Genomic DNA, 23,777 nt, shown 5'->3' on the forward strand with positions numbered 1-23,777 from the left:
TGGCTCCCTTTCGTCCAGCAGGCGAGTCCAATCGTTCAACGTAGATAATAAGTTAGTGGTGCAGGATCTGCCGGCAATAAAACCATGTTGACAATCTGATATGAGATAGTGAGCAGTCAAGTGATCGATATTCCTATCCCTCACAACAGATTCCATCAGCTTACAAACAACACTTTGTTGTTTGTAACAAAGTTGTTCAGCTGTCGCGCCACAACCCGTTCCAGGAGTTTCTACATAATCGACAGGTTGGAGATGGGTTGAAATAGTTTGGGATCGAAAGCGTCAAGGTTTGTTTTTTTAACAGAGGCGTAATGTAAGCTGATTTGAAGGTCATCGGAACCTCACCATCAGTGAGTCAGCGTTGAAAAGTTCGACCAGAAAAGGCCCCCGGGTTACAACATTTCCCTTAACTAATGACTTCAGCGGTGGTGTTCACTCCGAAGGCCAGGTACAGGGGTTTTCTGAGCGCCGCCTTGACGTTACGTATCGTCATAGCCTTCAGGTGCTTCTCCTCGTGGAGGAAGGTGAGAAATCGTAGAACTGTATCGTGGGTGATGTCGGTTGTTTCTGCACTCCATTCGAACACTCTTTAAACCAAGATCGCCGAACAGCCAAGATTGCAGAGCAAACAAAGAAGGCCGAACAAACAAAGATGGCCGAACAAACAAAGATGGCCGAACTAACCAAGATAGTTGTCGGTTCGAGACAGCAACGGTCGCCACTGTCAAACTTTAAAGGCACAACATTCAACGTCCTGAAATCGTCAAATTGTAATCCTCCATTTCCAGAAGAACTTGCTCGTAAAGATTCGTGTCGTCGTTATAAACACGGAGGCCGGTCAGGTCAAGATGGCAGATCGGTATCGGTACAGTAGGCACCTGTCGCCACAGTCAGATTAAACAGCACGGCCTTCAACGTCGCTGGATCCTCAAAGTGTAAGCATCTAAGTCAAAGGAACTAGCTTATGAAGATTTGCGACGCAGTTTTCAAGCACGAGGGTACGAGATGTTTGCACTAGAGCAGTGGTTCCCAAACTTTTCCAGCCTGGCCTCCTTTGGCTAACCAGTTACCAGTGAAGCTCTAGCGCCCCCATCTGACACACATATAAAAACAAACGCCTCTTTCTTGATAATTAGTATGCTGCAATTATAAAAGAGAAAGGTTAAACACAAATGTATATTTCACAAATAGAGCCCCATTTAGTAAACCAATATATTTTTCTACAGTTTTAACTGTTTCAATGCCTGAAATTCAAGACTGCTCGGACAAATTTACGGCCGGGCTCGTGGCTGGTCTCGCAGCCGATCTCACGGTCAATCTCTAAATTCAGTGACCAAGGAATATCACCCAAACTGATGAACGCAACTCGATAAAACTTGGAACACGGATTCATTAGGACCTAACGGTGATGTTTAGTTCGTGTAAAAATTGTTAAATTTCACCTTCATTCGGGAGTTAAATGGCGATACGGGCCGAAATTCGCAATGATCAAAGAATTTCTCCAAACTACTGAACAGATTTGAACGAAATTTCGAATATAAATTCCTAACTACCAATCGGTAATGTTTAGCTCGTGAAAATTAATTCGGTTCGGAGTCATGTTCTACATGTTTTGTGTACAAGTTGTCAAACAAACGTACAAACTTCTGACTTCCACTTTGTGGACTGCCGCCCCCAACTGCCCCTTTCTTCCTCATCGCCCCCACCCCAGATCTTTCCACCGCCCACAGGGGGGCGATATCGCCCACTGGGAACCACTGCACTAGAGTATGTTGTACGCAGAGTTCAACAGCACACGTCCGCCTGCAACTACAGCTGGCGCAAGCAATATTGGAGTGATATTGATGCTAAGGTGATGTGGTGCTGATTGATAGTGAGATTTGTGTAATTTGAGGTGCAATTTTACCACTATTATATCTCAACATCGTAGAATATTTACTGCTTTTGAGGACTCTAACACGCGACTCACTGCTCTAATCTTACATTGTTTAAAATGCTCGGCCGCTCTGCTGAATTAACCAGAACTGTCGCAGATAGCAGGGATCGAATCCTTAACTTCACTGTTACAATCTTTGTATTCTGAAGTGCAACCATTGGGCCATCCATATTAAAGGAAAATCGGCGTAGTTGAATCGGTCTTCTCGCCTTTCCCTGCAACGCTCTTGACTACCGGCCCTGAGCAGGTATCAATTGCTACGTACGTTATCAACAAGTCAGTAATGATACCGGTGAGACTCTCCTTCTACTCCACCACTTCTGTACCAAGCAGTGCAATAAGTCTGCTTCGAAGTTCGTCTCATGAACTTAAAATTGTTTATAATTTGATTTTTATGTTCTTTGGTCCACTGTATCGTTTCTTGGGTTTTATTTTCTTTTGTGTACTTTTGAATTTTCTCTACTGATTGTACTAATATTCACTGAATACAAAATCTACTCTGATACTGCCTCATCCAGCCCCCTATCCTTAAGAATAGAATAGAAGTGTCGGCACTGAAGAAATAGGCCCATGGCCTGTTGCCGATTCTTGAATTTTTTGTAGTATAGTAGTATAGTATCTTTGGCATTAAAGAATAGGCCTGGATAGGCCTGTCGCCGATTCTTGTACTTTTCTTGACTAGACTGGCCTTACGGACGGTAGATTTAAAATCGCTTCTAGATATCAGTTGTTCCGTAGGGTACGAGGCATTTTAAGACTGAACATATGCTCATGCATGGCCTTGTCTAGTCTGTTCTTGAACGCGTTCATACTCGGAGCGTCAACAATATCTTCAGGGAGGCTGTTCCACATGTCAGTGACTGTCTCTTATACACATCTAGATGTGTATAAGAGACAGCTTCAGAACATATAACGGGAAATGTACTTTTACTATGCGATGGCATAGCACCATACGCAAATCCCAGTTTGAGTATATGGGGACAACTCAGGATCCGGGAAATGAAAAATTAAAAAATATTGACACTGCTATATGCCAATATATAACTTTTGGCCAAAAACATCATAGTTTTTGGGTAATGTTGAGCTCATTTTTCTTGTGCAATATTGATTTATTAGTTTTTAGGTCACAATATCGATAAAATAGAATAGATTGGAAGTGTCGGCACTGAAGACATGGCCGTTGCCGATTCTTGAATTTTTCGCTCCTTGATTCACAAGGGATCCGGCCTTTGGAACCCGATCTTTCCATAACTGACGATTGATTGAGATAGCTGCTAGACTTATTGCCTGGTCCGTAATTTGCTAGGCATTTTAAGACTGAACATACAGTTGTATGCTCCTGCACAGCTTCGTCTAGTCTGTTCTTGAAGGCGTTCATACTCGGAGCGTCAACGATGCTATTTCACTCTGTGCTGTTCCAAATGTCGGTGACTCGAAGCGAGAAGAAATGTTGTCGCATGGATGTGTTACAACGCAGTTTTTTTTAGTTTATAGCCGTGGCCCCTGGTGTTGGTTCTTGTTTCAAATTCTAGTAATCCTTCTGGGACGTTGTATAAACCATGGGTACATTTGTATGCTTCAATGAGTTCGACACGCAGACGTCGATAACTGAGGATTGGAAGCTTCATAATCTTTGTTATTTCCTCATAGGACTTGCCTTTCAAGCCCGAAATTATCCTTGTTGCACGTCTTTGAACACTCTCTATTAATTTTTTGTCCTTTTCAAGTTTCGGTGACCACACGACGTTTCCAAACTCTAGGATCGGGCGCACGACAGCAACAACCAACTGCTTCATCGCTTCTGCATCTAGGAACTCGAAAGAGCGTCTGAGCAGACCAAATCGTTTATTGGCTTTATTAATTCTCGTTGAGCTGGCCTTGGGACACCTGCGTTATTGTTTGACAGATGTACCGCCCCAGTTTAACTTGACCTTCAATATGCTTAGGAAATTTCAACTCGTTGTCGATATTAACTCTTAAATCTTTTTCCATTGTCGACTTCGACATCTTCACTCTGTCTCAGCGACATACATGCTCGGCCGTACGTTACACGTTATACGAATTACACGTCATGCTTATGCGCGATACGTAGTAAGATGTGATGTATGCGATATAAGATAAGTAAGGAAAGTAAAGTAAGAATAAGTAAAGTAAGAAGAAAAGTAAGGAGAGTAATTTCTCAGATGCACTCTCTACCAGCTTTGCCGTCATTATCAAGATCCATACTGTTCGAAAGATCAGAACCTATAAGTGCATCTTCAAGTGTAGGATCTTCCAACCAAACCTGAGGGCGCTGTTCCACTTGATATACGATAGAACATTGAAAACTTGTTCAGAGACCAGCTAGTCAATTCAACACAATTAATTTAAATACAATGGTCCAAATAATAATTGTTTAGATTCAGTCACAGGCTATTATTCATTTAATTAAAGGCATTGGGAACTGTAAAAATGCCAGGGAGATATTTTAAAATTTATCATGAGTATATTTATTCTCTTGCTGGCTAGATATTTAACTTCTCTCATTTTAAATGAACCCAAATTAAGCTGATATTTCTCCGGTAGGTTTCGTTCTGAATTGTTTCTGAATCATCTACCCATTTACAGCTGGAAAAGACTGCTACAGTCTCCACAGTCCCTCAGTTCAACAGTTGGTAGTGACTTCGGGCAGACCATTGTTTCCAGGCTAATCTAATATATGTCAAAGTTCGTCTGTAGGTTAGGAGCCTGACACGGAATTTATATATAGGGCCTGTTTGAGGTACCTAAAATATTCTACGTACCGGCTTAATGAAAATGAGAGTGCTATGCTCACTATAGAATATTGATTTGTTTGGACCTTTCATTAATTAGCGTCAATTAGTTTTATTATTATTAACGGGATTCGGAATGATGGGGTTCGGGATGATAAACAAACAAATGACTCCTTTAAAAACGATGAAATAAAAAATCAATTTATTGGCATTTAGAATCATTTGGCATTTATCATGACGGGAATCGATGTTCTTCTAAGTGATTTGTGAGTCTATCTAGAGTTTATAGCATCGCCCGTTTTACCCTAAGTTGAAAGTTTTTCTTATTATTACGTTAAACTAAGGTATTTGAACGAAAAAGTAGTCGGCACTTGCTGATCGTCCCTGCAACACACCACAATGGATATTCTTCAAAGCCTCAGAGCTTCATATTAATGCAAAACAAGTGATTAATTTACTCAACGCTTATTGAATCGACGAATATTCAAACATAATTAATACTTGGGGAAAATTTTCTGTCATGTTTTTCATGTATGTTAGTGGGTGCGTTGCAGGAACTTCCAGATTTACCAGCTGATCTTCTTTCCAAATGATATTGATGGATTTTATCCAAAATTACTCGTACAAATTATTTTTGACTCACAAATAACAGGAAATGAACAAATGGAATGTTTATTTTGAATCATATTTATTGATAGCTCTTCTGTAGTGTGATCTGTGACGTCACCATGTTGTTTATCTAGAACAGGAGGACGACAGTCGATGCAGTGATGTGCTCATAGAATTTTGCTCAAACCTGCTGTTCAGCATTCGCATCCGTCATGGTGAGTCCCGAATATGATGCATGAATAACTGTTGATTACTTTTTCGGTATTTTTTTGGCCTTCTTCAGTTAAAAATATCGAAATAATTGTAGTTGGAATTGCGCAGTGCCAGTGCAACTTTGAGGTGTCGGCTGTCTCTCAACACTTATTTTCTTCTCCGTTTTTCTGTTTCGAGAAAGTTTTCTCAATTATTCAGTGGTAAAAATTGTACTCATCAACATTTCTGCTTAATTGATGAGCTTCTTCTCTTATCATTTCATTCCCAGATGTTACTGTGTCGGATTAAAGTTAAGAGGTTGTTATATGTGATCGATGCAAGGGTTGGGGGGACATGGGGAGTGCGGATCGGAGGGGTGAGGGGTGCGACCATTGCAGTGACCTTGGTTTTAGCTGCAACATCGCTTCTCACATTCGCATGAATTGAATCGCATCTGACTGTTCTCTTTACCGTATTCTTCCCCCTAAGAATAAGCTATTCTTTTCCAATCATCGTAAAATAATTACACGTTATTTTGCCTCCTAAGTTGCATAGTAAATGTTTTTGACCGGGCGGGGGTGATGGCATAGCTAGTCTTGGCACATCAGGTTGCCGTTGGCCCTGGCTGGCTCCTCGCGGTGGCTTGTGATTGTACCTGCCTGCTGCTGACTTCGTTCTCCATCTATATACTGACACAAAAGTTCAATAATGTCATTCGAGTATTAGTTTTGCTACTGTCTAGTCTTAATATTATTCAGAAATAATGTTGCCTAAATGCAATTACTTTTTCATTAAAAATGTTGATGTTATAAACATCTCAGTAAAGCAATAATTTATAAAAACATTCTCAATATTGATACTAACTTGTGGTTGCTGGCTGGCAGTTATAGTTTTTTCAAACTTAATTATTTATTTTGTTTTTTCCAGTCAAATGTTAATTATATGTTTTTTCATTTTGTGTTTTATCTCCCAGAGGATATTCTATATATTCTGTTGTGTCAATGTGCTTTTTTTTTTTCTCTCACTGTGTCTCTGTTTATATTTTCCTCTAATTATTTTGTAATTTAGCAGCTTGAATGTTATTATTGATTAAAATTACATTATTTCATTTTATTAAAAAATAAGCTATTGTAAACAAATCATTAGGACCAGAAAGCACAAGAAATATTCAAATATCAATTTATGATGATCATAATTATAATTTATGATGATCATTATGATATATTCAACAAAATATATTAAGCAGGTCTTGAAAAAATTAACTGTATAAATTTACTTCAGTCAAGTTATAGAACAATATTTCATTCTCTTTTCTTTTAAAATTTCTCAAATTATTTTATATTTCCAGAGACTGTAAGTGCTATGCTATGTAATTTCTATTTTACACATAGAAGTTATTAGCTAATTAAGTCACAGAGCTTAAAATTTTTTTTCAAGTTATATATTAATAGGGTAATTTAGGTGAATAAGCTACTGTATATGCTACAACATGAATTTAACACAATTAATCTACAAAATCTCTTAACCTATAAGTTTCATTGTTGGACATTATTGACATGTTAACTAAATTCTGAATGGGCTTGGGTGAACTTTTGGTAATTTTTAAAATTTTCTAAAGTAAACTTGATTTTTTATTGTGTGGTCATTTATATTAATTGGAAATTGCATATTCTAGTGCATTTTCTAGAGGCTGGCTCTCTGGCAGTGGTTCATGTTTCTTTACCAAAATTCAACCTACAGTTTTACTCAGAAGAGACGACAAGAGCTACGGTATCCTTATTTGGCTAATGAATCGAAGACATTTTTTACTGATGTTAAGCTTTTAAATGCTACTTTATTGCATTATGAATAATTTTTAGGTCTTTTTCCACTTTTCATTTGATACTTTTTTTAATATTTATTCCATTCCTATTGTTTTCACTAGTTGAGGCAGTCAAAAATGAAGCTTAATTTCAAGGCAATCTCCTACAGGCTCAATGTAACTTGAGTGTGAGTTTGTAATGCATATTCATTGATTTATATAAGCTATAAATTTGAAATGCAGTTGGAATTGAATCATCCATATAACTGTATTTGTTGTATTTTTACAATGAAATTTGATTGCAAAAGATTGTGTTAGCAAGTGCTATGAAGAGGGCTTCAGCCCCTGGACAAGATATTTCCCAATTGAGCGATAACATTTTGAAGTTTTTATTGCCTAACATAAGGTACGTGCAGAAAATTTGTTCAAAAACATTTAATCGAATTCATCTGAAACAAAATTACTGCATTAATCTGGTTTAATTTTCTATTGCTGTTTTAATTCTGATAACAACCTAAATATTTGTAATAAAACTGGCTTAAATTAGCTCAAATGTCCCATGGTCTAAAATCCAAATGAGACTGATGTTTTAGAAGAACTTGATGCTAGACATTAAATTCATTAGTGGATCCCATGCCTTCATTAACTTGCATTGTGAGTTGAGTGTTTTGCCTTTTTATTTTTGTTTGCGTTGAAAATATTTTAATAGGTACTATTGCTATTAATATATGCTATTCATTGTTTGATCAAATATTTTTTTTGACTCCATTCTAAAGAACCCCAGTTGCATTTTATGTCCTGTTCTTTTAATTTGGAAAAAAAGTTTAAAACTATTCCCTAATCTGTGCAATCAAAATCTATTTATGAGTGTGTTTAATATGTTATATAATCATGTACTTGAGATGAGCTTTACCAATATGATTGCACCTTGAAAAATTAAGGATCTTGTGAACACTTGGTTTTATAAGTTTAAAGTTCAATTGTTTGCAATTTTATTCCTTATTTTATTCAAGAGGATTTTTACAACTTGTCTTTGCATCATGAAAACTCACATCCATAATGTGTCGCATTTAAGCAATGAGAATATGATCTCTGATCAAATAAATTGTCTGGAAAGTAAGTAGTGAGATATTGAGAAGTAAAAAACAATCACCAGTTTTTCTGTGTCGGAAGAAAAATGGAAAACCCAAGCTACTCATTATACTTTGGATGCAATGCTTGTTGTCTATTTTTTGCCCTATTTTTTATCTCTTACTGGTTTTGTGACCTTGTTCATAGGTGAAATCACTCACCCCTGCTACAAAACATTGTATTTGGCCAAAAATATCATTAATATAATTTAATTTCATGTTTGATACTATGATAAACATTAATCTAGACTGACAAATTTCCTTCCTTAGCATAAAATTATAGTATGACTCTTACTTACCAATGTTATATCCTGGTTGGTATTATTGTGCACTGAAGGTTGGAAACTCTTGATGAGAACTTTAGTTAGAATAAATTATATTCCTCATTTTACTAATAATACTAGCTTAACTATGATTATCGTTTAGTCTTATTTTAAGCTGGCAGGACCTAAGCTCGAATTAGTGTTGTGCTAACAGAATTTAAAGGCAGTTCAAAATGTGAAATGCGGTTCTCTGCGCCGCATGGGATCCTTGGAATAAATGGCAAGCTTGATAGAGGCCTCAACTACAAGTAACATTACAACTTGCATTGTTGAGACTTCAAAGTTAACTTCATGACGTGTTAGCTGCAGATTAGTACCTACTCCTTTGACTTGAATCTTTATAAATTAATTCTTCGGTCGCAGATGAATTCGTAGATGAGAGCTTGAATGAGATAAAAAAAAACATATGAGCTTTTGAGATGATGAAGTCTGTAGCTGCTTCATGGTGTGTCGGCTGCAAAGCAGCATCGCCTGTCGTCTGCAAGCGCTGGCTGTGCGGTTGTAGACTGGCTGCTCCAGGTTCTCGACTGGCAGGTGTGTCAGTGTTGTACTGGCTGCCAAGTGAGCTGTGTGCGCCGTGTGTGTTGAAGCTCTCTCTTTCCACTATCACAATTTTCTCTCATTCTCAGTCCAGTTAATTCAATTGACATTCATTAAACATTTGATGAAATCAAAGCTAGTTAAGGTTTTGATGTTTGTTAGTTTCAAACTACAGTATATCAGCACACGCATTGCTTTCTCTCGCTCTCCCTCCTACTCTTCTTATTCCTGATGGTGTTGCTGAAGCTTTCATGCCTATGGAAGACATTGCGCTCCAGCGGTGCTCATACCTCTAGCATCCCTGCTCGGCCAGCATTAGTGAAGCCTTCTATTTCCCCGGTTGCATTAGTGAGGCATAATACGAAGATATGAGATGTGGGTACCATTTATAGACACTTGTCCAGCCTTCAATTTACGTGTGGGGATTTAATCACTTGAACCTTATAGGTGATAAGTGTGAGATTTTTGCCATTGCGTGATTTGTTTACATTAATTTAAATAAATTGCCTATGCTATACTATTTTCAAAGTGTTAACTACTAAACTGTCAGCGTGATTAATAGTGTGATAGTAAGTGTAACGTGTGCTGAGGGCTTTACGTTGTTATTCTCTCCAATTGCACAATCAGCTGCATGACCGCACTCTTTTGGTGTTAGTTTTTCTTCTAGTTAGACGCCGACATTCTCCCTTGTAGGACTGACTACACTAGACACTGCCCGATTATATTCTTGTCGAAAGTTGGATAACAATTTCGTAAATGCTTGTTATGTTATGTCGGCTGCAGATGACCATAGTAATGCTTGCTATTTCAGTCTTCCAGTTTTAGTTTTCACCTATTTATGTTCTTTGTTCAAGGTACCTAAAAGACTTATTTGTCCCCTAATTTTATTTGAAAACTTTCCAACTTTCTGCGCTTGTACCACGTTAGTATCCGTTTAATTATGAAAAAATTTTATATTTGAAAGTGATCTGTTACCGTGGAAAACATTTGAACCTCGACGTCAAACTTATCTCTCGAGTTGAATCTTGAAGTAACGTCGCGCTATTTCCCTTGAGCCCAGCTTCCGCCATTAAGTATATTTCTCTTTAAATTTAACTTCGTCTTCTAAATTGACTTTTAACTCAAAGTTCGTGTCAGGGGAGATGCTTGATCGTAAAATCAAAAATTTATGTGCGTGTAGGACTTAGAAGTTAATTTGTTCGATAAAAAATTGGTGCATATGATAGGCGTTAGTGAAAACCCTTCGACACGGAGCAGAGCTTGTTGAACAAACTTCTGACAGTCTTCCGCATCTACTATGCATCGTTGTCTCTTTTGAGTGGAAAGTCTGCCGTGCCACTAAGAAAAATTCGCGTGGCACTAAGGAAAACTGAAAGTTTCTTAGAAAAACGGAACCTTCCTATACTGGCACTGAAGAGAATTGGCTGTGGTGCTAAGAAAATTCTACAGTGGCACCTGAAAAATTATTTACGCTAGAGAAAATAATAATAATCTGCGGAAGCGCAAAGAAGAGTCGGTGGATGCACCAAGAGATAATCTAGTGAAATTATTCTAGTGAAGATATCCTAGTGACATGAGAATAATCGTTGGTGAGGAATTGAGATGACAATTTCGAGTGAAGCTCAAATTTTTCGAGAAGCTCGATGATTATGTCATTACGAAGATGTCACTAGTGATCTCGCAGCTATACTAGTGTGTCACTACGACAGCGTCACTAGTGAACTCGTGGCCTGCAGTTCATCGGTCGGCGTCATTGTGTGTAGTGCTGCGAACGGGCGGCGGAGAGCGAACCATCAGGTGAATGACCTGCACTCTTCACCCAACAGTCCTTTCTCAAGGGCACTCATTCTATCACTGCTATACCGTCCTCGTTTCGGGTTACTTCATGCAATTCTTTATCATGTTCTTCCGCTTGATCTTCGTTGTCTCTCAAGATGGGAAATATTATACTAAGAATCGTCAATCGAGATAGTTTGAATAATTCAGCAAGTAATTTTGTCCACAATTAGTTATGCAATATTATTAACAGATGTTTTCATGATTTAATTTTTAGTAAACAACGAACACTGTTTTAAGAGGAATCGTGTCATTAATTGAGCAAATTAGGAAAGTTTTTGATGAATTTTGTTCTCTTTTTTCACAATCAATTAATATTGTTGATGCTAACACATATCGTTTCTGGATCAAGGCAATACCGAATGAACGCTTAACAAGAGCGTTCGTTGCATAAATGAATAACTACTTATCAATTATATAGATGAGTCATACTGCTCTTTGAAACGAGCACTGCATAAGATTATTAATGTCACGATACAACAAATGACGAGCCGTGACGGCGAACCTTTTCTCTCTTTGCTGTCTAAATGATTTATGGTATTAAGCCTCAAGGTTCTCGTGCTGAAATGCATTTGCAGGCTTCGTGTTTCTATATCTCTACCTCTATCGTTCACTTAATTTACAGGCTCCTTGTTTACGTCTGTGTTCTACCTGTATCGTTCACTTGGTACATGGAAGAAAGTTCCTAAGAACGATTAACATAAAATGACATCAGCTCGAAAATTGGCAGAAATGAATGAGAATCTTGATCAAGTTAATGTATGCTTGTTTCCCATGCTCCTCATTTCCGTTCAGTAAGCGTTTTCTGCCGGCATATCGCGACCTCCTTCACAAGAACTTTTATCTTCCCTCTGATTGTCTCATTTTGTTGTGCCTGTTCTTCATTTTAAGCTTTCTTTTGTCATGCAATGAGAGAAATTAGTGAGACTTAGTCAAAAAAATATAACTCAGTATTCACTACAGTGAGTGACAGAGAGCGCATTTTCTCGTCGACGAAAACTTGAGGTCACGGATGGACAGACAGACAGACGGACGGACGGACGGACGGACATGGCGAGCACAATAGTGCATTTTTTCCATAAATGAGAAAATGCGCTAAAAATGTTAAATTTTTGCCTTTATGCGATTTGTCCTGACGCAGTAGGCTCGGCAAAAGGGCGTATCAGTGCTACATGCAGAAAGTGTGTCACTATTTGCACAAGATGATCCATCTATTTTATGTTATGTTACCATCATATAGGTATTATTTGCCCAGCGTACTTATGTTTTCACAATGGAATTTCGGTGCCGTCACGGTGCGCATTCACACTAGCACTCTTGTCATTTTCTTTATTGCTTATTAGATTCCCGTTAGGATTAAAGTTTAATATGCAGACGTATCAATAATGATCACAGTTATCGTTTGAAGTAGCAGTTGTTAACATTTACTGCCTGAATAGTTATTAATTTTGGCCGGAATGGCGTCCTATCTGTAGGACGCCATTCTAATTTGACTACAGGAACATTGTCTTGTGCTTTTTGGAAACTTAATATCCATAATATTCATAATGATAGTTATTTCTACTGATTTACACATTAAGCACTTCGAACTCGCATTTAAGCCTTTGTTCTTCTCCAAATTGCATAATTCACGATGAATAACTTCCGCGGGCGTTCGCTCAATATTTCATTCGTACGCATTTTATCTTTCCGTACAAAACGCGTGAGCTTTCACGCTAGCATCATCGTATGTCCTCAATGCGCTTACGACGAAACTAGAGTGGTGCGTATCCGTGCTACCGCAGCTACGCTATGTAACCCTGAGTGGCTGGTTCAGCTCTCTCTTTCTGTGGCAGCTCTTGCATACGCACTTGCCGTGTGGACCAACTCTGGTCGTTGTTACTGCTGCTAAATTCAATTATTTAGCTTTCTTGATGTATTATTTTGTATGATTAGTGCTCATATATGAAACCGTAACTGTACGCATTATGGCTGTTGCTGCTGCTGCTAAATTCAATTATTTAGCCTTCTTGATGTATTATTTTGTATGACTAGCGCTCATATTTGAAGCCGTGGCTTAAGCCATCAGTGTATTCCCGTTCTTAAGAACTTGAGTTGTTCTGGCTATAATTGAACGTAAAAGTACGCACTTGCCGTGTGAACAAACTATGGTCGTTGTTACTGCTGCTAAATTCAATTATTTAGCCTTCTTGATGTATTATTTTGTATGACTAGTGCTCATATTTGAAGCCATGGCTTAAGCCATCAGTGTATTCTCGTTCTTAAGGAGTAAAGTTCTGGCTATGATAGAACATAAAAGTAAAGTCAGCGGGATGTGCGAGGGCCTCTGCAGCTGAGCTTTATACTTTCCCATTAGCTGCATTCTTGCTCTTCATTTATATGGCAAGCCCGTACAATTTACTATTCCTTAAGATGAATAATTTTGCCTAATTCTTGACAGCATTTACAATTTTATTCATAGCGACATATGCATACGAATGGTGCTGCTTAGTTTAGCATTTCTCGGCTCTCTTGTCGTGTAACTAAATTTGTCAAGGTTTCATTATCTATCGCTGGACAGTGAATTCCCTTGTGTTACTCACCCATGACTCGCTGATCTCTTTCAGAGATCGCATGTTCATTATAATTTGAAATGAATCGTGAATTTTGTTTGGTTTGACGAAGATTGAGTTATGGTTCCCAATGTATATACTTGGATTCTAATTTGCTCCAACGGTTTCTATGTGTGGAATTTGAAGGTATACAGGATCGCTGTGTTTTAAAAATGAGTGCTGGTCGTGTTGTGTGGAATCTCGGCATTACAGTGCATGAGGTTCCCCGGTCTATTGTGTTGGCGCAGTCCAAGCATCTATTGTGCTGCCGCTACACTGCTTTGCAACGCCTCGTCCACCTCATGCAAAACCTCACCGACATGTTTCAACTAAACTTCCAGTACATTTCGTGCTAAACGATCGTAGTTGTTTTAAGAAGGAACAAATGTCAGTAGTCGATCACGTGAAACATAAATTTGCACTCTCTGTCTGCAAAGACTTGGGGTTTTACATTTAAAATTTTAAATTGTAATAATGTTTAAACTTGTCGTAGGTATAAGTTAATTGCCTTCAATAATTGGCACACATGCACGCCTGAAGCGAGCTTTAGACCAAAAATTTCCGAAAAACGACCGGATTTATGTGTCGCCAAGTAAAAGTTTTGAGCCTTTTACTCTGCGGATGAGGATATTAATTATAAAGCATCATTATCATTTATCATTATTGTTAGGATTAACTGTCGAGCATATGATAATCGGGTGCTGGATTAACGATGAACTATTTATTCTGATATATCGACCCCTGCTGTTGCACGGTGAATGTTGACAACCGCACTGCCCACCGTGACTCCAATATGACCCTTATGCTCGCCCGCAGCTAATGATTTCATGGAAGTGCAAGCGCTTGCCACAGGTCGTGTCTCTCTTTTGCTTCGCGATTATTTTATTGAGGCGATTTAGCTCAGCGCAGTGTACGCTTTTGCAAGACTATGAACCTTTTATCGTCCCAGATGAGTGTCTCGCTGTCGCGCTGCTGGAGGCTGTTTATAATTAAACTAACCTTGCAGTCAGTTGCATTGAAATCACCTTCCCGCAAGTATGTGGTGTTCGATATGAAGAATTATTTGTTTTCTTTGATTTCAACATTGGTGCTACCAGAGGATCTTTAGTACTGACACCAAATAGTTTCAGAAATGAGTTGACATTTCCCTGAATTTTGTAACATAGTGAAAGTGTGGCTTAAAACTCTGCGCAACGCTTTTGGCATATTTCTCGTAATACCCACAGACATCGAACGCCCATGTTCCTGTGCACACTTGAAATTCAGTGTCTATTTAGTTATAAAGATAGTAGATATGTCATCATTATTTGGGAGATCTTCCTTATGGAACTTAGTGCCGTTCTCTTCAATGATTTCACGTGCGAATTGATTGATGAAATGTAGCGCGTTGCGAGATGGCGTTACCGCATCCCGCCAGTATTGCACCGCCTGAATCGTTGAGCCGTGATTTTATGGACTTCAATGAAAGATGTTTGTGACAGTTACGGGAAAATATTGGATAGTGGAATAGTGAGTGCTATTTTATATGTAAGGTCAAATAATGTTGTAAGTGCCGGGAAGTTTTTTTTTAAAGTAACGTTGAAAAGTTGCCGAAATTCGTATTTCTTTACGCAGTAAATTATCAAATTTTGTGGTCCAATAACACATTCATACAATATATATTACTTGTACTGTTGTACATACATTCTTCATGACTTGATAATTATCAGTGACATCCGCAACTTGAGTAGCGCGCCTCTTTATGCACTTTCTGTAGTATTGATAGCTTTGTTTTAATTACCTTTACTACATCCTTCATGGAAACTGACATGCCTACACTAATGTAATTTGATTGCCTTCCACTTGATCACAGAAAACAATCCATTTATACTCTTACATTTTAAAAGAAAAACTCTTTTCTCAAAAGAGATCATTGACGCTGCAGTATTAAGTTGTACTGTACGAATAAGCACAATGGCCTTTGTAGTTCTATATTCTTGAATGAAGTTAAGCTACCGAGTTGATTTTCCACCTGCACTCGTAAAGTACACACAAGTGTCAGGCTATCGTCCTCATTATCATACAGTCTAGCAATGGCGGCAGGGATGAAAAATTAAAAATATTGTAGCACGTCGAACTTTTGGAATTTAATATCTGTCAAATATACTGAACATCTGGCCGGAGCAGATTAACGATCTAAAATTGTACTCTGAATTTCACAGTTGAAATTTTTTACTTACTTTCTTTGAGGATTGTTCCCGAATTTGTACAAAAATTGAGTACTCATGAGTTGAGTGCACTAACAATGTAGTAACCAGCTACATGAACACGAATTTTCCCTCTCGTCTTCGGTTGTGGTCGAAAAGTACCTCAAAACATTAATCTGTCTTCCTTTATTTTGAAAATAACTTGATAAAATTAAACATTATTCGTTTAGAGGAATTGGTTCGTCAATGAAATCATTGCTCAAAATTATTGTTGGTAAGTCTGAATAGTACAAACTAAAATAATTTCACCAGGAATTTAAGCAGACGAATGCTATAAGTACTTGTATGGAATTTCATACCACTGTCTTGTTGTTTGACAAAATATCATGATTTTAATATAAATCTTGTCGTAAATTTTACATATCATTAGGTTTTAATGCAAATCTGATTGTGGTACTTGTTGAATATAAATATGATATGCGTAATAATGCATATTCCGTTAATTTGATAATAATTAAATTTCAATCCAAGCTTTGACATGTTCCAATATGAAAATTTTAGGCATTTCAATCATAAAACAATTCTGATAGATTCAAATTTTCGTTTTAAAAATGAACTTGAAATGGAATACTTTCATATTGCCCTTCATGTGTATTATTTTTATTTTGCAATTAAGAGAATATTTATTAATGAAGTAACCGGTTGACAACCGGTCATCACCGAGTACAGTAATCCTTAAGATTACTTCGAGGTGTTACGTTCCAGACCTTAGCCGCGGCGAGTGAAATCCACAAAGGGGAATTTTTCGACGAATATTTCCTATTTAATTCAAACTGTAATTATTTGCTAAGTTTTCATTGATGTTTACAAACCTAACACTCTTGCTGCCGATCGAGTTCAGCGGGGCTGTTTAATCTAAATCTAGATCGACTTCCTCAGAAACCAGCTAATGATTCTTCTCATTAATATTGCTTGAAAACCTGCGACAAAGATAAGTCGCATTTTGTGAAGCACAATATTGCTAGGGATTACTATTTATGAAATCCTTGTGCTTTTCCCTGGAACAGCGCATTAGTTCTTATCATCTGAAGCGCGAGGATTTGTATTGAACAGCGTTATTTCTATTTCCTCGCACGCACCAATGATTCATTAGTGAGTAATTCGATGTCTCTTGACAAATGGAACATGCCAGTGTTTCAGGCTGATACGAACGTTTCATTTATATTTTCATACCCATTTTAAACGATAACCGAAAACAAACCACCTTATTGTGGTTGGTTAATAATTCATTGCGTCCACAAAACGGTCAATAATGTCACCAGAGTCTAGCCTCAGTTTACGCTATGTTGATCACGCTTATCTTGGGACTAACGGATTAAGTTACTGTGCTACGGGGAGGTCAGTGTGGACCAAGTGTGATGCATGACTTCATTTGTTTGGTTATCGTGCTCCAACTTGAAATACATGTATTCTCTGTCCGTTTTTATCTTTGGTCGTATTATGGTTGAATGACTTTAATTCATACGTTTAATCTCCCAGTTAATGTTGACTATCAAGTTTCTTTTCCCAGCAAAAGTTGATTATCAAGGATTTCATTTAAATATCTTATCGGAGTAACAAAACAACTTAGTTCGACCGTGTAAGAAAGTAACTCCAAAAAAGAATCATACTTTTGACCTCTCATTAGTTGAAAAAATATTATTAGCCTAATGGACTATTATTTAGGTCTGTAGATCATTTAGATTCACACGGATACGAGAAATCGCAGTTTGATCGTCATCTCAGACTGTTGTGGGTGACAACTGTGGAGTTGGTGGAGTTCCGCCTAACTCACGACTTGAGATGACCTCGAACAATATTTTCGATTGCATATTGATTGTTGTTGAAATTATGTCTGTTTTTTTATCTTTTAATGTTTATTTCAATCTTAAGCTTTTGAAAAATTAGGAAGGCTAGGAAATTAAGATGGAAGGAAGAAAAGAGACCAATGACAGCAACAAGCTGCACGACAAGCGCGCGCGTGAACATACTAAAGACATACGAAGCCATGCGCGCGAGCGGCTGAGTAGATGGCTTGGTGGCGTACGCCAGTGGCTGGAACTGGCTGCAGTGTTGCAGCCATCGTGCCGCGATGGAACTTGGAAGCATGAAAGTTGGAAGCTTGTCTCATCCGGGTGTTGGATGATCGAAAAAAAAACTCGCAATTATCCCAACCTTTGATAATCGAAAGTTGATTTCACATTTAATGATTAAACTCACTATCAGAAATAAAGTAAATTGGATTAGGTTGAGAATGAGTTTAGGATTAGGTTGAGAATGCGGCCCGTGTAAGGCAGTCGTCAGTCTGCCTCAGCCATGCGTCTGCCTGGAGTGACTAGCTGGCTGTCGACAGCGCATGTAACGGACGCGCGCGCCTTACTGCTCTCTATTTTCTACTTCTGCTCGCAAAATTATGTAGAAATATGGACCTGTATTTTGAGGTGAACATTGTCGCTGTTATGTGGTGACATACAATACTGGAGGCGAGGTAGCGTCATCAGCAGCTTCAATACATTCATGTCTTGCTATACCTCCCCTGCTGACCTAAATGACATGGTGACTTGGACCGGCTCTAGCTAGCCACCCTACGGCGTTCCTGCAAGTGCTGGTAGTGCTGCTGCTACTGCTGATACTGATAGTTTATATTGTTGCTGCTACGGTTCGCGTTGTTGATATTAATAGTCCGGCTGCACGTTGTGCTGTTGTTGCTTCTGCTGCTCTAGTTGTTAATGCTGCTACTGATTCAGGTCTTCTGTTGCTACTGCTACGGTTGCTAATGCTACGGTTGCTAATGCTACTGCTGGTGCTGCTTAATGCCTCTGCTGGTGCTGCCAATGCTACTGCTGATGATGCTAATACTACAGGACCAGATGTGGAGCTGCTAGTGCTACAGTCCCACATGTGGTGCTGCTAGTGCTACAGTCCCACATGTGGTGCTGCTAGTGTTACAGTCCCACATGTGGTGCTGCTAGTGCTACAGTCCCACATGTGGTGCTGCTAGTGCTAGTCCCTCTGGTGGTGCTGCTAGTGCCGTAAGTCAACATATGGTGCTGCTAGTGCTACAGCCCCACAGGTGGTGCTGCTAGTGCTGTATGTCAACTTATGCATGGTGCTGCTAGTGCTAGTCCCACAGGTGCTGCTGCTAGTGCTAGTCTCTCTGGTGGTACTGCTAGGGCTACAGTCCCACAGGTGGTGCTGCATGCTAAATGCTACAGTAAATGCTGCTTTGGTTGCAGATTTTCCTTGTCCTTAATTACTACTAGCGTTGCTGATGTGCCTTTCAGCACTGCTGGCATTGCCCCCTAATATCTCATATGCTTGAAAAGCACAATTTTCGGGATCAAATTAAGCGTGATGGAAAAACTTTCATTCGCATTACCTAGAGCATTTTAAGAATATTTTCCGTTATAGTTGAAGTAATAAGTTTTTATTTCAACCGTGGTTCTGTTAAAGTGCGCTGCAACCTTCTCGACGACATTGTCCAATTGCCACTCTTGTTGATGACTTGAACTCGTATAGGCATGAGAGATTTTTACGTTGACATCAGCATCAAGTAGATAGAAAAGTAAAATAAAGTTTAAATAACCGAAAAAAACAGTTGCGCGAATGAATGAATTTACTGCGTAGGTATCGATTTATCGTGGCCCTTAATTGTGAAAAGATTGGACTGAAGTTGCTTCAGTATTTGTCTTTCTTCTTGCCTTGCAAATGGTCCAGGGTGTGCTGAATCTTAATGAACACTCTCCTGTTCGACGATTGCTTTAATGTTCAAACATACGTTGATAGTTTAAAGAGTAATTTCATTCTGATATTTCACTTCTAGAGTAATGACATTTTGATGTTTCACTTCTATGCTAATATGCTTTTTTATTCACTGTTGCCCACATGTAAACATAAAGTGTTTGCACCGTTTACATTCTAAACAGGCATTGCTAGTCAATATAGCTTTATGAAAAAATAGCTTACATGAAACGGTTTTCTTGAACAATATGCATGTTAAACATTTAATATTGTCCCATTTTTGGTGGAAAAAATATTCGGATTTATCCCAAATAGGGGTCGGAACATTCTTTAATATTCGGGTTTCTGATTCCAATTGTTGTTCATTTCAATGATCTGCATAAGTCCTCTTAAAGCGCGTTAATAAGTAAACGTCACTCTCCTACGCTTTACTTTCGAAAGCTCCAAATTTATTTGCTATTCGCTACACATGCCCAGCTATCCGACATCCGACACAAGTGCAACAAATCAGGCATTAACATTCTGACATTGTTCGTCTGAGGAATGTTAACTATTATGATCTATGACCACGCAGTACGTTGGCACTTACATTCATTTCAAGAATTACGCGACTGTGTTGTTCACTCTCACTTTGCTTAGCAGTGAGTGCCTATTTAATAATTCATGAACACACTTGCAACAATAAATTTTGGATCTTAACTCTTCTATTGAAAGCGGGACCGGAGCTGCAGCTATGGATAAACTTATTAGATTAAAGAATGCGGTTTCCGCATTTCAATGTGGAGACCGGCAAAACTCTGTTGACGATTGCATAACGAGTTTTTCAAAAACACGTGGCGTTCTTTAGAATTACAATTCGGTATAAAAAATGTTTTCCACTCGTTTTGTTATAAGTTAAAAATGATCTGGCTCGCGGAATTAAGCGTAAAGTTAAGTAATATTCGAAAATCTAAAAATCTATATCGGTATATATGCCAAATGATGACAAAATAATTACAGGCATAGATCATCAAAAACCAACGACTTGCTAACGGGTTTTTCACTGGTGGCCATATTGGCCACATGAAGACGAGTACGGTACTAAATACTCTCTGATTTGGTCTGGAAGTGTTCAGAGCATAGTTTGCACGCGGAATATGCTTATATGAGGATGACTTTCTGCGGCGTTGTGTTGTGTAAGATGCCATAGACAGGGCAGACATGAACATTACTGTGATGTTAGTTTTGATTTGTACGATTTCCTGACTGATTATTGTGACAAGACACAATTAATTACTGACGTTGAATTTATGAACTTAATTACACTGTGTACATATGACCTCCACATTCGGCTTCCGCTGACTAACGCCTATCAAAATATTCCCCCCCCCCAATGACAAAAGAATTATAGGCATAGACCATATAAAACCAACGACTTGCTAACAGGTTTTTCACTGGTGGCCATATTGGCCACATGAAGACGAGTACTAAATACTCGCTCATTTGGTCTGGAAATGTTCAGAGCATATTTAACACACGGAATATGCTTATGTGAGGATGACTTTCTGCGGTGTTGTGTTGTGTAAGATGCCATAGACAGGGCAGACATGAACATTACTGTGATGTTATTTGTACGATTTCCTGACTGATAATTGTGACAAGACACAATTACTGACGTTGAATTTATGAACTTAATTACACTGTACATATGACCTCCACATTCGGCTTCCGCTAACTAACTTCTATCAAAATATTCCCCCCCCCCCAATGACGGACACGTCATACAGAGGACCATTTATTCAGTTCCCAAGTCTAACTAACAATTGAGAAAAATACGTTAAGAAAGATGAAGAAAATAAAAGATGAGCTCAGAAAATTTCAGAATAACAAAGATAAATACTGATATAAATAAACAAATAATTATTATACAGTATTGTGATCATAACAGCATTATTTCCCGAAAGTGCGCTAGTATCACATGAGGTTTCCGAATCTACTCGTTTTTGTATTTTAAAAAGCAATAAAGTTTGAATATTTTCTGAGATAACTAGGGAATTGTTTGCAAAGCCGTTCGAGAAATATTTTGTGTGAATTTCATTTAAAGAATATTCAAAGCAATAGGTATTTATAAGGATCATAAATATGATTTTTGAAGTAGAAACGAGAACAGTACATCCACTTTGTGCCAAGCTTGTACCCAGCCAACATTACCCAGGCAGGAAGCTCTTTCGTTTACCATACAAAGAAAGCCTTAGCATTAAGTGCTCTATGTCCTGAGAGCTTTTTTTTTATTTTCTACTTCAATCGATGATGTATTTATTATTGATTTCCATATTTCCGACTTGTATTACGACAGTGTTCGCCTAATTTCCAGAGTACTTGCCATCCGTGATGTATGGAATAATTGAAAGAATATAGAACTAATTTTATCATTATCAATTACAATTTGAGTAATTTTCGACTTGCAAATTAGAGTTAATCATGTGATGAAATGTAATTATGCTAGATTCAATTGTGCAAGTCTGTGAGATAAATTGCGATTTCATTCAGTCAGATATCAAAACCATAGAAGCGGACTGTTGAATTCGGTGTTTAATGCAGTTTAACAAATTTTTGTAACCTGATAAATTTTTCTGTCAATATCGTTACGATGTAGCAAAATAAACGATGTAAAATGATTTATTTTCATCCTGAAAACCTCCGTATTAGCAAATTTTTCATTAATATTTATAAAATCGAAAAATTATCGAATAATTACGTTAATAGAGAGAGAGCTGGTTGTTAACCGAAATATTCTTAATGTGTTTGGATATAAACTGTAAAATTTATTTCACGGCAAGGCATTCTGCTTCGATAGCGGTGAACTTCTACACGTTTTAAATTTGTTTTTAAACTGCGTTAGCCGAGGAATTCTAATCAAATGAAATCGGCGAGGAAATTTAATTAAATCTAATATATGCCTATCTTATAATCTAATTTCGTGTAATCTAATTAAACTTTGTCGGAATGAAATTTAATGATATAAATTTATCATCAGGATCGCGGCGGTGGTGGTGGTGAGCTGGACGTAAGTGATGGTGAGGCGGAGCAGGCAGCGCAACAGCACCATGGAACTGCAGAGGGCGCTGACGAAGGCGCATCACAGCACCCTGCGCGTCGCCCTATGAACGCCTTCCTCCTCTTCTGCAAGAAGCACCGCAGACAGGTCAGCTTCACGTTCTGATATTTCGTATATAAATATCCCCGTGAAAATATTTTTTTTTCACTCGAGATATCCAAATTTAATCTAAATTTAGTCATATTTTCTATGAAGCATCTCACGATTTTCTGCAAAAAGCACCGCAGACAGGTCAGCTCCAAATTCTGAGATTTCTTATATAAATTTCCCGGTGACAATATATTTTTTCACTCGAGAACTCCCGATTTAATTTAGATTTATTTTGTTTTCGTCATATTTTCTATGAAGCATCTCACGATCTTCTGCAAGAAGCACTGCAGACAGGTCGGGCTCACATTCTGCTATTTCGTAAATAAATTTCCAGGTGACCATATATTTTTTACTCGAGGTATCCCAATTTAATTTAAATTTATTGTGTTTTCGTCATATTTTCTATGAAGCATCTTACGATCTTCTGCAAGAAGCACTGCAGACAGATCAGCTTCACGCTATAAAATTGTGAAATTTTGTATTTAAATTGCCCGGTATATTCTTGCTAAAGAAATCCTGAGCAAATTCTAATTTATTTTGCTGTTATGAAGTTTTGTATGAAGAGTCTATCAAAGGTCTGGTTAGTGCTTTGGTGCATTTTGTTCTTTTCAATTCCCTTTTAACTTTGCTGGGAACTAATTTTGAATCCTTATAATTTGTGTGCTGTCCCTGAGATCTCTGTCTTTAAACTTTTGAATTCTTTTCGAAAAAACACAGCAAGCTTGTATGGACCACCTCTCCCGCTCACGTCGTATTTTTTTAAAGCATGGGAAACTTTTTCCACGTTTCCTTCCGTATAGGTTAAAATTTTCCCATCCAATTGCGGACAACAAAAGCTTAACATTTCTGACCATATTTAAATTCATCACGAGCATATATTTAATGTACAATGAAAGCAAGAAAATTACACCTG

General features: G+C 38.0%; 1 protein-coding gene across 1 annotated transcript in view; it reads left to right on the plus strand.

Annotated features, from left to right (window-relative positions):
* The first annotated feature begins 5,442 nt into the window (after positions 1 to 5,442).
* Positions 5,443 to 23,777, plus strand: part of LOC108674603 (serine-rich adhesin for platelets) — a 29,857-nt gene continuing 11,522 nt past the window's right edge. The window contains exons 1-2 of the mRNA XM_047880552.1: positions 5,443 to 5,513; positions 22,694 to 22,861. Coding sequence (XP_047736508.1) covers positions 5,511 to 5,513; positions 22,694 to 22,861 — 171 coding nt within the window. The 5' untranslated portion in view covers positions 5,443 to 5,510. The remainder of the gene's footprint in view (positions 5,514 to 22,693; positions 22,862 to 23,777) is intronic.

Source organism: Hyalella azteca, unplaced genomic scaffold (genome assembly GCF_000764305.2).
Source record: "Hyalella azteca isolate HAZT.00-mixed unplaced genomic scaffold, Hazt_2.0.2 contig654, whole genome shotgun sequence".
Lineage (NCBI taxonomy): Eukaryota > Metazoa > Arthropoda > Malacostraca > Amphipoda > Hyalellidae > Hyalella > Hyalella azteca.